Source organism: Rhipicephalus sanguineus, chromosome 1, assembly GCF_013339695.2.
Source record: "Rhipicephalus sanguineus isolate Rsan-2018 chromosome 1, BIME_Rsan_1.4, whole genome shotgun sequence".
NCBI classification, from domain to species: Eukaryota; Metazoa; Arthropoda; class Arachnida; order Ixodida; family Ixodidae; genus Rhipicephalus; species Rhipicephalus sanguineus.
Window position 1 is genome coordinate 24,291,247 of NC_051176.1, and position 16,416 is coordinate 24,307,662.

The 16,416-nt window shown below is 51.0% G+C and overlaps 1 protein-coding gene across 1 annotated transcript; it reads left to right on the forward strand.

The window, feature by feature from the left end:
• The first annotated feature begins 2,880 nt into the window (after positions 1-2,880).
• On the forward strand, positions 2,881-7,949 carry LOC119399826 (motile sperm domain-containing protein 2). Its single transcript, XM_037667060.2, has 3 exons — positions 2,881-3,175; positions 4,066-4,311; positions 7,602-7,949. Exons 1-3 carry the CDS (start codon positions 2,927-2,929, stop codon positions 7,947-7,949), a joined length of 843 nt encoding a protein of 280 aa, XP_037522988.1. The 5' UTR covers positions 2,881-2,926.
• Positions 7,950-16,416: the final 8,467 nt, after the last annotated feature.

Below are 16,416 nucleotides of genomic sequence, written 5' to 3' on the forward strand. Positions count from 1 at the left end.
TTTTGTTAATCGTACGGTGTAACTGGTTGCTTTTGAATATGAATTTATTTATGGGACATATTCCGCCATTTTCACTGCGCATATAATTTATTTCTCTCGCCGCAAATTGCTCATAAATAAAGCGAAGCTGATAGCAGGCTATCGCAAATATTTTGGCAATATGGCCAGCCAGCAACAGCATCATTATTCGCACCACTATGTATGGTTTGTCACATGGTTGCAAGCCCGTAGCCAGGAATTTTTTTCGGAGGGGGGGGGGCACTTGCTGAAAGCCTTGACTATTTGAGAAAAACGCCTGTTTTCATTATTTATTTTCGGTAATACACCATGTATCGTAAAAATTTCGGGGGGGGGTGCGCCCCCCCCCCCCCTGGCTATGGGACTGCGTGGTTGTGAGGGTGAAGAATGCTGCCGAAAGACTGGGAAATACGAAGCTCCTTATTTGGGCGAACTTGTGCCCAGAAATCAAAACTGAACATACAAGCGATACACGCTGCACACTGATAGCGGCGAGTAATCTGATGATCGGTGGAACGCTTCGTCTTTTATATACATCAGTCATCGAACCTTCCAGCGTTATCGCTGGTGCTCGCGTAAGCTCTTGAATAAACTTGACTATTCGCGTCCAGCACGTAATCTTAACAAAATTATCTCAAACAATTGCGAAGCTTCTCAAACATTGTGGCGTGGTCTGCGTCAAACGCTCCGAACAGTCTTTGTTGGTGAAACCCGAATACATCAAAGCAAAGAAATAAATACGCGTGCCAGTAATATCGCTAGTAATATTACTGATGGTACTGCCGACTGGACTATTGATAGTTTGTCGATAGTAGTACTATCGATAGTTTGATTATACTATCGATAGTTTCAAAAAAACTATCGATACTATCGATAGTAATAAAAAACGATTGAAATAAAAAACGATTGATTGAAAAAAAAAATTACCGATAGTTATGCATCACTAGTGGATATATGAAAGGAGTTAGGAGGCATCAACCGCCCAGCTCCAAAATGTTTCATGGAAAGAAACTACAGTAAGGAAAGGTCCGGAAAGGACTCCTCACATCGTAAGCTAACGAGTTCAACTCGCCCAATCGACCGAGTATACTCGGTCGATTGGGCGTGCCCATTGGGCGTGCCATGCGCAAAAAAGAACAGCAACACTAATGCTTGTTGCTAAGCGACAGGGGCGTAGCCAAGGGGGGGGGGGGGTTGGGGGGGTTCAAACCCCCCCCGAAATTTTTCAGTTTTGCTTGCGTATATAGGCACGCACACATACAAACGCACGCACGAACATACATAAAGTATGGTTGAACCCCCCCCGAAAAAAATTTCTGGCTACGCCCCTGCTAAGCTAGTCGGTCGTACATCATTAAACAAGGTGCTGCGTAAAGGAAACACGGACAAGGAAGTGAACGAGGACGGGCGCAGACTGGCAACTGAATTTTATTGAAAACAAAGCGCATTGTTATAGGGAACCCAAGCTCAAGTTTGAGCGCGATGCTCACGCGGCTGAGCTATGAGTTATTGGGGGCAGACGCTGCCCGCGAACGCGGTCTGTCGCCGAATTAGCCAGCGGAGGCGGCGGCAAGGACACGTGCGCGCATGCGCTCCTCATTCGGCCCAGAGCGCTGCTAGTCAGCAATAGTTACATTGTGACGCACCACAGATGCAATTCGAGAGCTCTGCGCGTGCGCGGAAGCGGAGGCGGCAGTGTTGTGGCCGTGGATGCCCCTAGTTGCGATAAGAGCAGTGGTTCAACGTTGCTTTGGAAGCCTATACGACAGAAACCGCAAATTCATCTATGCGCCATGCGAAGAACCTGCTTTCGTTATCGTACAATGGAGGTATCAGTTACCCAAAAGTCTCTTTTTTCTTGATGAAGAAAGCCTCGGCAAGCTCACGTGCCAACTCACGTCCTCGTTCACTTCCTTGTCCGTGTTTGCTTTGCGCAGCACCTTGTTTAATAGTGCTCTCACTTCAGCTTCTCCTTCCGAGTCCTCCTCCTTAAATTTGTTCATGTCATTAATTCCTAAAAACTTAAACACAGTTCGGTTGGTATGGGTGCCAGGTCACCGTGGCATATTTTTAAACGAGATGGCGGATGTTCTCGCGCGGTGGTCCTTAGATGGTCCTGCAATGTACATTGTACCAGATACAGACTTTATTACTGCATCTAGATTCCGAAAGTACGCATTACATCAGGATTCCATGAAAGCAAGATTACCACAGCAAGAATATGGTCACCTTTATTTTCCTTGGAACAATAAATGGTGTCCCTCTCGTAAATTGGAGGTGGCCCTTACTAAACTTCGATGCCGTATTCCTCCTCTAAATTTTTATTTACACAGGGCTGGTCTGGTTCCGTCCCCTCTTTGCTTTTTATGTCAAGAGCCTGAAAACAATGATCACTTTTTAATACATTGCCGTCGTTTCTCCAGTCACAGGAAAAAACATTTCGAATATTTATTCAGAAATTTGAACATTCCTCTAGATTCTGCAAATATTCTTTCCCTTGGGGCGTCTTCTCTGGGCCACAGCAACAGGAACGTTTGCATAGCTGTCTGCGAATTTCTTCGAGACACAAGAAGAGTTCCTTATTAAGTTATTTCTTATTGCAATTTGGTATTTTATAATTCTTTTCTCTAATTGATTATTTTCGATATTAAGGTTCTTTTCTCATTCTATTGGCACGTAACCCAAAGATTCTTATTTTATTTTCAATACTCGCTTGTAGTTCAATTACTTTTGTCTAAATTCTAAATTTCCATGTAATGTTTACCGCCGGTTTCATGGCCAATCCCCCTTTGTGGGTAAGAGCCAGTAGAAGAGGATCAAGCAAGCAGGCAAGCAACAGCAGCAATTAGGAGGTGAGAAGCAGAGGAAGAGGAAGCGCGGTGCGGCTGCAGGCGGGGCCCGTTGCGCCATGGCTCCGCAGCCATACCCGGATGTGTTCGGGGAAAGCCGCTACTACATCACCAGCGAGCACATGAAGGCATTCCGGGCGCGGCTGTTCGACGAGTCTCGCAGCCGAGAGGCGGCCGCCTACCACCCGAGCGACCGGCGACGCATCCTGGACAGCGACGAGTACTGTTGGCGGTTCATCGTCCACAACCGCCTGGACCTGGAGCGCGCCGTGCGCATGGCCGACGCGGCTCTCAAGTGGCGTGCACAGGTGCGGCTTTAGATGTGAATATTTGACAGAAGCATGTCCTGTTGTCTCTGGTGCACCTAAGGGCAGTGCTCTTTCGTTCCGCAACTCCAGTCACCCCCGAGGAACGGTCCAAGTTGGTCTCGAAACGATCGCGGTTTTAAAGTATACGGGCATTTGTATAACTTGCTTTTTATGTGCTTGTTAAATCACACAGTTTAGCGTTCATTTGTATGCTAATTTGTTTTATGTTATGCCTGATTTGCAAGCATCTTCTGTACCCACTCCTGCAATATCTCGCAGTGAGACGGCAGTGTATGTAAATAAATAAATAAATAAATAAATAAATAAATAAATAAATAAATAAATAAATAAAAAGTCGCAGTTTGACCGCAAGATTGAGGCAGCAACAAAGTGGAATGTTATATGAAATAAGGCTACAAGGCTAACTTGTCTAGGATCCGATCTCGAGTAACTCTACAGAACGCTGGCGTAAGGGAACACGGCCGCTGCAACCAGTGAAAGGACCTTCGTGCTGTCTATCGCTTCAACAAGCGGTGAGAGCGCAGCGCGGAAAAAGGTATGAGCCGTCTGCTCATCTCCGTCGAGGTAGTGCGCGGGCGACCTCTCCCGCTTGATCAAAGCTCGCAGTTTCTGCCAGAGCTACGCCTCCCCCCCCTCCCCCTCCTCTGGCATCCCTTCATGCGCGTTCGAGCCACGCAGGCGGCCGGCGCGTTTCATCTCTGCTTGAACCGGCGGTAGCCCTCGCACGCTCTCATTCACATACAGAACATAGGTAAGACGCGCGGATCGATGTTATCGATTGGTATTTTATACAGAACATGACGGCAGAAATGCGCCTCCAGTGTCCATATAATCGCTGTCATTAAAGTTCACAACCTTGGCTCAACCAGGTGCGGCTGCACGAGCTGACCGAATCGAGCCTGCCCAGGGCTTGCCTGCAGGCCGGCTTCGTGTGCCCGTTCAACGTGGACCGCTACGGGAACCACGTGCTTCTGCTGCGTCCCGCCAACATCCGCAACCTTCCTCTGGTCGAAGTACGCCGCGTGCTCGTCTTCTTTGTGGAGACCCTGCTGCGGCGACAGAACGCCTCGCGCATAACACTGCTCGTGGATTGCGCTGGCGGCGACCGCCGTCAGGTCAAGTCTCGTTCAAGACGTTTGCCTGAAACTGCCAAATGAGTAATTTCAGCATAAATAGAAATGCGAGCAAGGAAAAGAACTCACAGGGTCCCTTAGGCATTCGAAGGCGAAAGCCTTAGCACCCTTTTGCTTTGCATTAAAAGCGTAAGCAGAACGTGAGGTTCCGACACGTATACACCCCGTGCGCCTTATACCGTCCTTATTGTATGTAGACCTCCGTAGTCGAGAGTCTGACGGAGTCCCGTCTGGTAAGGGGAGACATAAAAGAAAACGCCGACCAAGGACACAAACTTGAGATATAAACGTCCACTGTCGACGGACAGAGTTCATCCGGAGTGATGATTTTACCGTCCACCCTTGTATAAAGATACAATTAATTTTCACTAATTAATCTCGCTTATTAACTTTCTCTAGTCAACCCATTCGCCGCCGCGCGCTCTTGCGGGATGTCCGTAGCGCGCGTGTTTCAGCAAAAGCTCACGCGCGTGCAACACGCTCCGATTTCTCTACGTCGTAAGCGCCTAGCTTTGCTAGAAAATACATCAAAATGCATTTATTTACATCTCACAAAATTTTACATTTTGATCTCTTAAGTTTTTCCAGTTCACAGGCGTTTCAAATTGTGTTCATTCATTCAAAGTTTAAAGCACTGCGGCATGTGGAGGACGGCACCACACTTTCCGCACTTTCAGGAGGACTTTCACTTTTTTTTTGTTTCTTATGCCTTGCAAACTTGATATTGGCTAGAGGGTTTTTTTTTTTTTTACGGAATGAGCAGACACCTGGAGAGGCAAATGAGCCCATACAGTCGCTTCAAGGTGGTAGGCACCGCCATTCCTTTTGCAACTGGACGAAAAAAAAACAACAACATTAAAACGGGAAAACCGTCACGTAATTGTGTCTTTAACCATCACAAGTAACTACTGCCATGTATCGGTGATGCATCCAAGCATCTTTAGACGAGCCGACAAGTGATTTCTCCCCTTAATAGCTTTAAGAAGTACTAAATACAGGAGCCCGGCGATTCGCCGGCTTTGGAAGAGAGAGAGAGAAGCAACTTTATTAGCCGGCTTTGGCAAGATTGCCACTGCAGGTGTGCCCGTCGATTCGCTGGCGATGGCAGCGAATGGGTTAACATTGACTAAGTAACTGTCACTCATCACTGCTGGCTTTGTCAAGACTGCATCTGTCACTGTGATCATGAATATGTATATCATGCTTTCCGCTTTTGCATAGCTTTTGCTCACCTGTGAAGTCACGTGGTATATTTTGGACCGTTTCGTGCCGTCGCCGTGGTTTTCGTTCAAGACAACGTTCGCATGAGACATGTGAGGCTTTCGCCTTAACTGCTCTGAACGCCTGTTTCAATAATAACTGCTGAGGTTTTGCGTCCTAAAACAAGTCGTATATGATTATGAGGGACGCCGTAATGGAGGGTTCCGGAAATTTCGACCACCTGGGGTTCTTTAACGTGCACCTAAATCTCAGCACACGGGCTTCTAGCATTTCGCCTCCATTGAAATGCGGTCGCCGCGGGCGGGATTGGACGCCTGTTTCGCGTATCAGTGCCAGCTTGGGGGGCTCGGAGAGGGAGATGGGTGCTCCATAAAAACAGGAGGAGGCTGTCCCCCTTTCCTGGTCATCAGGAATTGGCTGGTGGCTCCCCCGTCGAGCAAACGTGGACTCGAACTCCTTGAACAAAGGGAGACTTTAAAGGGGCCCTGCAACAGTTTTCACCATGGTCGGAAAACGCTGCCGAACATTATAGCGCAGCACGCGGCTGGGAATTTACAATTAATTCTCAAAGTAAGCTAGACATCGTTTCCCCTTCTCTCAACAAATGATGCCAAAGTCCACAGCCATTGGCTGATTTGAGCATCGTGAGCTGCGTAGTTAGCGCGGCCGCCGCGGGATGCCGCCACGTGCCCGCGCTCGCACTGAAAGTAAGCCGCGCGCTCGAAAAAAAAAAGAGCGCAAGGTCATGACGCGCGCTGACGAACGGACCTTGCCCCCTTGTCTCTCTCTCTCCCCCCCCCATTCCCGCGTAGCTTTCAGCGCGCTACGAAAGGAAAGAGAAAGCGCTTGAAGCTTGCGACAAATATCGGTACCTCCGCTCGTACGTGCCGGATTCTCAAAATTTGGCGGCAGTAGATTTGTGAAGCAACAAGCTCTTTAATGAAGCCATTCGATGATTACTCGGAAAAGTGTTACTGGGCCCCTTTAAGCAGCGCGTGTAATGAGAAGGAAGTGCAACGTTAAATCGCTTTGTAGCTGATTTATAATTACGTAGTCCCAAGTGCATGTCTCGGAGTATGAATTAAATCGCTATTTTTGATGGAGTTGAAGCTGACAACGGGGCAACACATGCAGACTTATATTTTCGGAATCATTCGCGCTTGAATTTATGCTGATGTAATGCACCCTTCAAGCCTCGGTGACAACACGTGTGCCTTGGTAATATCGGAATTTCAGCTTTTTCGCGGATAATAGAGTCTATAATAATTGTTGGGGTTTAAGGACACGACATCACGATATAATTATGAGGGACGCCATGGTGGAGGGCTCCGGAAATTTCGGCCATCTGGGGTTCTTTAACGTGCACCTAAATCTCAGTTCACGGGCCTCAGTATTTTCTCCTCCATCGAAAACGCGGCCGCCGCGGCCGGGATTCGATCGCGCGACCTTCGGGCCAGCAGTCAAGCATCACAAGCACTAGACCACCGTGGCGGGTGCGCATAATAGTCTTTTAGCAAGTTACGGAAATGCGGTACGCAAATACGGTAAGGCAGTACGGTAGCGCTTCTCCTTTCCGGCTCGTTGTGCTTAAGTCGCTCACAGTTCTAGTGAACGAAAGGTTCCTCGTTAACAACGTGTAGGCTGACAGGCAACAGTGAGGCGTGACAACCCCACAGTAAATTTTGAAAAAGCTTTCGTGGTGTTGGGGTGCCTTCACTGGCAAAAGCACAACGACCGGGAAAGGAGGAGCGGTACCGTCATACCGTACCGTATTTGCGTACCATATTTCCGTAACTTGCTAAAAGACTCTAATGTTGAACCTTTCCTGAGCGATACACAAGGACAGGAAAAGATTTCCGCAGCGCTGCGTAGCTGTCCGATGCGCCGTTCATAATTTTAATTCTGAACACACAGAGTGCGCGGCAAACACTCCTGTTTCGTTTGTTTCTTCCTCTCAGCTGCTTTAGACGCACTGTGCACGAGAAGAAACGCTGTAATGAGCAAATAACTACAAAATACAATAACAGTGCATATTCCTTTGTGTTCAGCAGCTGGAGCTGGGTCGGTATCTGATGGCCTTATTCCGCTGCTACTACCCGCGCTCGCTGGGCTTCGTTCTGCTATGGCAGCCCCCGCGCTTGCTCCAGGGCCTCTGGAATCTCTGCAAGGGCCTGATGCCCGTCGAAGCCCTCGAGAGGATACGCTTCGTCACAGTCAGGGACATCGGCCGCTACGTGGACCGCGACAAGCTACCGGCACGCATGGGGGGCACCGACAACTACCACTACGTGTACGTGCCCGGCAAGCCTCTAGGAGAACGGTGTCCCAAGCTCGCACCTCTGGATCCCGTCAGCTGCCCGACGGCGAGCCTGCACGTCTACGGCATGTTCGCGGCCTGACATGTGTGCCAAGGATCAAATGCTTAAATTTTTACTCAGACGTAAAGTTGAAAATATGAAAACGTAATGAAAGAAATCCTGGATGCATTGTTTTCCTGTTTTGCATGACAAAGTGAAATGACATGGCGCAATGAGGTCACGTGAGGAACGGTTAACTCACGATATCGCATCTTACGAGCGAAACGTTGCATCCAAATCTTAGTTTTGCTTGTAGCCTTCTCCAGCGTGTCGCTGATAAAGACAGCAACGTCATAGGCGTGTGCATGGGAGGGGTGCAGGTGCACTCCCCCCCCCCCCCCCCCCTTCGTAATCATACAAAAAAGGGGGCGCCGATTCTGTCCCATACTTTTACCCATACCATCGTGCTCTTCGGCAATGATGAATTGCAACAGATGATTGACGACCTATACCGACACAGCATCCAAATACTGAAGCCCGTTAAGTTTTTCGCAGACGCAGTTGCACCAGTTCTTGCGAGCATCTTTTAGACATTTTTCAACAAAAAAGAATTGGCCCAGCTTGCACTAGTGGTCCAAGGCTGGAATCAACAGCGGAGCTAGGGTTCGCACTCCCGAGGAAGAAGCTGGACTCCCAGCCTGTGTCCGCGCCCCGCTTAAGCGACATGGGTTTGGCGGGAATATGTCACGTGACTAGTGTTACGTGTTTTAACGCCACGTGACTAGTGTTGCGTGACTGTGGCGGGATGTCACGCGACCAGTGATTAGTGTCACGGGATTAATGAACTAGGGTTGCGTGATTTTACATCCCGTTCCCCAGCTCTTCCTTTTTCCATCTTTCTCTTTCTCTCTATTTCTTCTCTCTTCCTCTTTCTTTGTATCTTTTTCTCTCTCTATTTCTCGGTCCCTCTTTTTTCTATCTCTCTCTACGTCTTTGTTTCTCTCACTTTCTTTCTCTTTCTGTCTTGATTTCCGTTTTTCCTACCCCTTTTTTTGCATATGTTTCTTTCTACCTCGAATTTCTTTATTTATTTCTTTTCCTCTTTGTCTTTTAAGTGCGTAGAACTTTAGGGGCCCGGCTTGTCTTCCATCCATAGATCTCATAGTGCCTGATCACGCTCAAAATTAAGTTGTCAATACACAAGGCTAGCAATGCTTAAAGCCGAAGAAAAATAAACGAACAAGGTCTAAAATAATGCCACGCGCGCTTCTTTTTGTCATTTTTATGCAACTAGTCCGTTGCACGCGTAGCCGCCGCCTTGCGGCAGCCACGCCCTTGTGTCTGGGAATCTTCTAGATTATCTCAGAATCTTCTTATGGCTTGAGCGCGAAAACGCGAACAGTGAGATTATTCTCGAACTAACGCGGCCACCAGCGATAAGGCTCGAATGTTCGACGCTGCATGTATAATGCCTACGCGCCTTACCGCCGGGCAGTTTATCGACGGCCGACGCCTTGTTCGCCGCTATCAGTGTACAGCGTGTATTGCTGTAGTATGAGCTTTCATTTCACGGCCACAAGTGCGGCCAAATGAAGAGTTTCATCTTGAACACGCCGACTGCTGTCTTCGTCGACGTCACGACCCCGTGACACCTGGGGGAGGTGCTGTTCGCCCATGTTCCGGACGCCCCCGTCAAGCCGTGAAGCTAGCCCACGTCGCGAAGAAGACACCGACACCATCAGCGACAGTCGAGCCAGCCGCAGACTGAAAGGACTACCCCCCCCCCCCCCGCAATAGGGATCCCTACCGGACAAGACCAGGATGACAACGAAGAAGACAACAGCCACAATGACAGCCGCTGTGGCGCCTACAACGGTCGTCATGAATCAACCGAGGGAGGCGCCGACAGTCCGCGGATCACCATGCGAGGATCCAGAAATCTTGTTGGAGGGATACGACCGGGTCTTCACGTTCAACAACTGGGACTGCGACGAGAAGCTACGCCACGTCTCCTACGCCCTTGAAGATGGCGCAAGGACCTGGTTCGAGAATCCAGAGTCCACGCTAACATCATGGGACCTCTTCCGGAAGCACCGGATTTCTGAACACCTTCACGAGCGTCATCCGGAAAGAAAGGGCTGAAACCCTTCTGGAGACCCGTGTACAGCTTCCCAATGAGAACATCGCACTGTACGCCGAAGAAATGACTCGCCTATTTCGCCGTGCCGACCCCGCCATGTCCGAAGAAAAGAAAGTTCGCTTCCTGATGCGGGGAGTGAAGGAAGAACTTTTCGTCGGACTTTGCGGAACCCGCCGAAGACGGTTTTGGAATTCGTTTCGGAGGCCACCACAATCAAAAAGGCGCTAAAAATCCGCACTAGGCAATATAACCGCCGCATGCCTACGTCGACTACGGGGATGTACAAGCGCTGGGAAACAACGACCTCCGCGAGACGATCAGAGCGGTCGTGCGTGAGGAGCTGCAGAAGATGTTCACCAGATCTCAACCTCAGGTGGATTCGATAGGCCAGATCGTTTGTGAAGAACTTCAGCAGTCACACAGGGTCCCTGAACTACCACAGCCTCAGCCGCAGGCTTTGAGCTACGCTGCTGCAGCCAGACGCACCCCCCTCCCTTCCAAGCCCACATCAACAAGCCGCACAGCCGCAGTACCGCCGCCATCACCGATGCCATACCGCCCGCCTGTCGGCCAAAGCTACACGCCGAGCAAAACCGACGTTTGGCGTGCCCCTGACAACCGACCGCTCTGTTATCACTGCGGGGAAGCCGGCCACACCTTCCACCGCTGCCAGTACCGCCATATGGGCCTACGTGGCTTCGCCGTCAATGCACCGCCTCCACAGTGTGGTGAGCTGCCACGCGACATCGTTGACTACTTGGCCACAACTGAATGGGCACCTCGACGTACGTCGCGTTCGCCGTCGCCTGGATGCTACCGGTCCCCTCAGCGACGACAGCAGTCACAGCGGCCCTAGCCGGGGTCGTTCTGCGAGCCCATATCCGGAAAACTAAGGGCAGCAACCGATGGAGGTGCGGTTGCTGTACGACGATATACCGAAGATCCTCCGCCGTCGACGACGGCGCCGCGACGAAACCTTCAGAATACGACGCGAACCAGACAGACTCCTGACGACGAAACCTCGCGCACCGAAGATCTGACCACGCGATATATGGAAACAGCGGAACAAACCGACGCAGCCGTGATCCGACGCCACGACATAACCGCAACGCAAGACGACGAAGTAGCGACCTCGACGTTCTTATCGACGGTCACTGCTCACGTTGATACTGGAGCCGACTATTCCGTCGTCAGTGGGCCCTTCGCCGCGAAGTTGAAGAAAGTTAGGACTGCTTTGGAAGGCCCCGAAATCCGTACCGATGAAGGCCATCTAATAACGCCGTCTGGAGTGTGCACAGCAAGAGTCACAATCAATAATCGCATGTATCCTGCGAGTTTCGTAATCTTGCAACACTGCTCCAGGGATGTCAGACTTTGCATGGACTTCTTAAACCATCACGGCGCCATCATTGACTTAAGAACCAAGTCGATATCTATCGTCGGACAAAACGGCACCGCCGGATGCGAATCCATGTCAACACGCCCTGAACGTGCTCGAGGATCAAGTTACCATTCCGCCTCGCTCCAGCGTCATAATTCTGGTCAGCACCGAAAAAGCTGAGGACATCGAAGGTGTCGTCGAGAACGATCAGCGTTTTCTGCTAGACCGTGACAATTGCGTCGCAAGAGGCATTGCTCAGTTGCATGAAGGAAAAGGAAGCGTGATGCTAACGAACGTCAGCCAAGAATACAGACACGTGAGCAGGGCACGACGATTGCATACATCGAAGAAATCTTGGCCGCCAGCGATGCGTTTGCCTTTTCAGAATCTGACGAAGCTACGACGACGACCCCAATACCTGAGCCACCCTTCGACGTAAACCCAAGTCTTCCCGCTCGCCAACAGCAACAGCTTCGACGCCTTCTGCAGGAATACAAGGACTGTTTCTCGTCGTCATCGCGGGTCCGACAAACGCCCCTTGCTAAGCACCGCATTATAACGGAAGAAAACGCTCGACCTCTCCGTCAGAGTCCTTACCGGGTTTCGACGCGGGAACGGGAGGCCATTAAGAAACAAGTCGACGAAATCCTACGCGACGACATCATCCAACCGTCCATGAATCCGTGGGCGTCTGCCGTGGTGTTAGTGAAGAAGAAGGATGAGACCCTTCGTTTCTGCGTCGACTATCGTCGCCTGAACAAAATCACAAAGAAAGACGTGTACTCTCTCCCACGGATAGACGACGCCTTGGATCGACTCTACAACGCGAAGTACTTTCGTCGATAGACCTTAAAGGGGCCCTGCAACACTTTTTGAGCAGGGTCAAAAAGCGCTGCCAATCGGTAGTCGAGGCTCCCGAGAACACCCGAGCCAAATATTATAGCGAAGCGAGCGGCCTGGAATTTACAATAAATTCTCAAAGTCAGCTGAAAATCGCTCCCTCTTCTCTCGACAAATGATGTATTAGTCCGGAATATATGACGCGATTGTCGGCAGTTCCACCATTGGCTGATGTTATAATCACGATAACACCCTCATTATTACCTTCATTGTTGATTTTGAGTTCAATAAGTAGATAATATGTATGTTTATATTGTGTTATGCCGTTAAAACACCAAACAAACATTAATATTAGCACTTCCGGTCTCACCGACAGCTCGTCTGCTCGTGGTTGCGTGGTTGCGTTTTCTTCACCATGCGCAGTGCCGAAATCGTGAATATTTCTGTGCTTTTGACCATCACCGGTTGCCGTTGAGAGTGGCAGCCGTTCGAGTGTTGCCTCGTCAGCTGGAAACTGCATCATCGGCACGTTCTCACGACCGACCGAGGCAGCGGTGCAGCATTTCTACGATAACAATGCTGGCGCCGGCTAGTTTAGCATACCTGTGCTCGCTGTATGGCGAGAGTCCCGTTCGCTGTCTGTTCAGCATGTCATCGAGCCGTACCTCGGCGTATCCTCCCCGTAGTGTCACGTTCCCGAGAAACCGCGACACAGCAACCAAGCAGACTCGCATTTTCACGGTAGCTGCAGACAGCCGGGTGATGGGCCCGCGCCGGCCCGATGCCCCACGATCCTTTCTTCTAGTCTTTAGTTCTTTGTTGTCAGCCCGCACTCGCTGTGCGCCCGCATTCGAAGAGCAAACAGCATCGAAGTACCACCACTGGGAGAAGGGTGCACTCAGCTTTGCCGTGTTGAACACGATTCTAATAATAATATCTGGGGTTTAACGTCCCAAAACCACGATATGATTATGAGAGACGCCGTAGTGGAGGGCTCCGGAAATTTCGACCACCTGGGGTTCTTTAACGTGCACCTAAATCTAGGTACACGGGCCTCAAACATTTTCGCCTCCATCGAAAATGCAGCCGCCGCGGCCGAGATTCGATCCCGCGAACTTCGGATCAGCAGTCGAGCACCATAACCACTAGACCACCGTGGCGGGGCAGTTGTTGAACACGATTCAAGCGCGAGCAGCGCGACGAGGCAGTGTATCGGAGTGTGGGTCGATACCCATCTCAGCTGTCATTCGTTCCAAACGCGCACGCAGGTTTGCGTCCATGGTTGGCAGAGCGATGAAAACACTGCGGCAGTTCGAGGTGCACACCCAACATTACCAAACCGACTCGCAGTTTTCAAGCACGCGCGATACACGGTGCGATGAGCTTCGCTCGACGACGGCCACGCAAGCCGACCGGAAGTGGCGCCACAGACCACGTGGTTACGCCGAGACCCCAGAGAGAAAAAAAATGAAGAAAAAAAATGCCGCCGGCGCTGACGTAACTCTTCGGCGCCTCCTCGCGAATCCTCGCACCTCCGACCTCCCTCCCTTCACGCCCCGCGCAGCTTTCCGCGCGCTCGCGGCGTTGAGTTGAGGGACAAAGCTGCGGAACGTGATCTCTATAATTTGGTAACACCACTTAGACTTGACGGATTCGAAAAATTTTTGCGGCATATGACTCGTGAAGAGTCATACGTCAATAATGAGACTACTCCAATATAACCAGGAAAGGTGTTGCAGGGCCCCTTTAGGACCGGCTACTGGCAAATCGGAGTCGACGAGAGAGACCGAGAAAAGACTGCCTTTATAACACCGGACGGCCTGTTCGAGTTCAGTCATGTCTTTTGGTCTTTGTTCGGCACCTGCGACTTTCCAAGGCGTTATGGATACAGTGCTGGCTGGCTAGAAGTGGCAGACGTGTCTTGTGTACTTGGACAACGTCGTTGTGTTTGCCTCGCACTTCGACGAACACCTCCGGTGCCTTGAAGCTCAACTTCAAGCAATCAAGACGTCCGGACTCAACCTGAAGCCAGAAAAGTGCCGTTTCGCGTAGGAGGAGATCCTGTTCTTGGGCTACGTCATTAGCAAATGTGGAGTTCGCCCCGACCCGCGGAAAAGAGCTGCCATCGTTGCCTTCCCGCCGCCCACCAAGAAGGCCGTACGCCGATTTCTCGGATTGTGCGCCTATTACAGACGCTTCGTCAAGCAATTTTCACGGATCGCCGAGCCATTAACTCACCTCACGAAGAGCGACGTGGAGTTCAAGTGGGGAACGGCACAAGACGAAGCATTTCAAGAACTGAAAGGACGCCTGCAGACGCCGCCGATACTTGCGCATTTCGACGAATACGCCGATACAGAAATCCACACCGACGCAAGCAGCGTAGGACTCGGCGCCGTCCTTGTGCAGAGGACCGACGGACCGGAAAGGGTTATCGGTTATGCTAGCCGGTCGTTATCCAAGGCGGAAGCCAACTATTCTACAACAGAAAAAGAGTGCCTTGCCATCATCTGGGCTACATCGAAGTTTCACCCCTACGTCTACGGCAAGCCCTTCAAGGTTGTGAGCGACCATCACGCTTTGTGTTGGCTAGCTAACTTCAAGGACCCTTCAGGTCGCCCCGCACGGTGGAGCCTAAGACTTCAAGAATTTGACATTACCGTCGTTTACAAGTCCGGTAGAAAACACTCCGACGCCGACTGCCTGTCTCGCGCCCCCGTCGACGCACCGCCGCAGGACGACCACCATGATGACTGCTTCTTGGGAACCATAAGTGCCGACGACTTCGCTGAAGGACAGCAAGCCGACCCGGAACTCAGAGGCCTTGTGGAATACCTCAAGGGCAGGATACCCGTTGTTCCAAAAGGATTGTCATTTTTCTTGAAACATGGCGTCCTCGTAAAGAAGAACTTCTCTCCTGTCCGGGCCAACTACCTTATCGTTGTATCTTCGGCACTGCGACCAGATGTTCTGCAGGCCCTGCACGACGACCCGACGGCTGGCCACCTCGGCTTTTCGCGCACGCTCGCGAGGATAAAAGAAAAGTACTACTGGCCACGGCTTACTACCGACGTAGCTCGCTACGTGAGGACATGCCGAGACTGTCAGCGACGCAAGACACCACCGACAAGGCCAGCAGGATTTCTGCAGCCCATCAAACCACCTCACCGTGGCTACCGACTACCTCGTCGTGGTTGCCGAGTACTTCATCCGCTACGCCGAAACAAAAGCCCTGCCCAAAGGCAGTGCCGCTGAGGTAGCCAAGTTCTTCGTTGAGAGCATCGTCTTTCGACACGGCGCCCCAGAGGTTGTCATCACCGACAGAGGTACGGCGATTACGGCTGATCTAACTCAGGCGATCTTGGAATACAGCCACACAAGCCACCGCCGGACCACCGCGTACCACCCACACACCAGCGGCCTGATCGAGCGTCTAAATAAGACGATCGCCGATATGCTGGCCATCGGCGAGCACAAGACTTGGGATGACATCTTCCCGTACGTGACCTTCGCATGCAACACGGCCGTGCAAGAAACGACGCAGATGACGCCATACAAATTGGTATACGGAAGGAACCCGGCATCGACGCTCGATGCCATGGTACCCGACGTTACCATCGAAGAAGACATCGATGTGACTGTCTACCTTCAGCGCGCCGAAGAAGCCCGATAACTCTCCCGCCTACGCATCAAGAATCAGTAGGCGACCGACAGCCGCCGTTACAACCTTCGGCGACGCCACATGGAATACCCGCCCGGCGACCGTGTTTGGGTCTGGACGCCGATACGCCGACGTGGACTTAGTGAAAAACTTCCTCGGCGATACTTCAGACCATACAAGATTCTTCGACGTCTCGGTACTCTAGACTACGAGACCATCCCGGACGGTATCACGAACTCTCAGCGGCGCCGTGCGCGACCTGAAGTCGTCCGTGTCGTGCGCCTCAAGCCATATTACGCGCGTTAGTGAATCTGAGGACTGTACTTTTGCTTTATTATTGTACTCTCTTGCTTGCGCTTATTGTTTATTGTACTTTCTTGCTTTATTCTTGTTATTTATTGTTGCATGCATTGCCCCCCCCCCCCCGTGTTCTGTTTTAAGCATCGGGACGATGCTTTTTCAGAAGGGGGCATTGCCACGTGCGTTTCTTATTATCACTTTTGCTGTATTCCATTTTCTCCCACAAAGACTGTCAGCAACGCTCAGC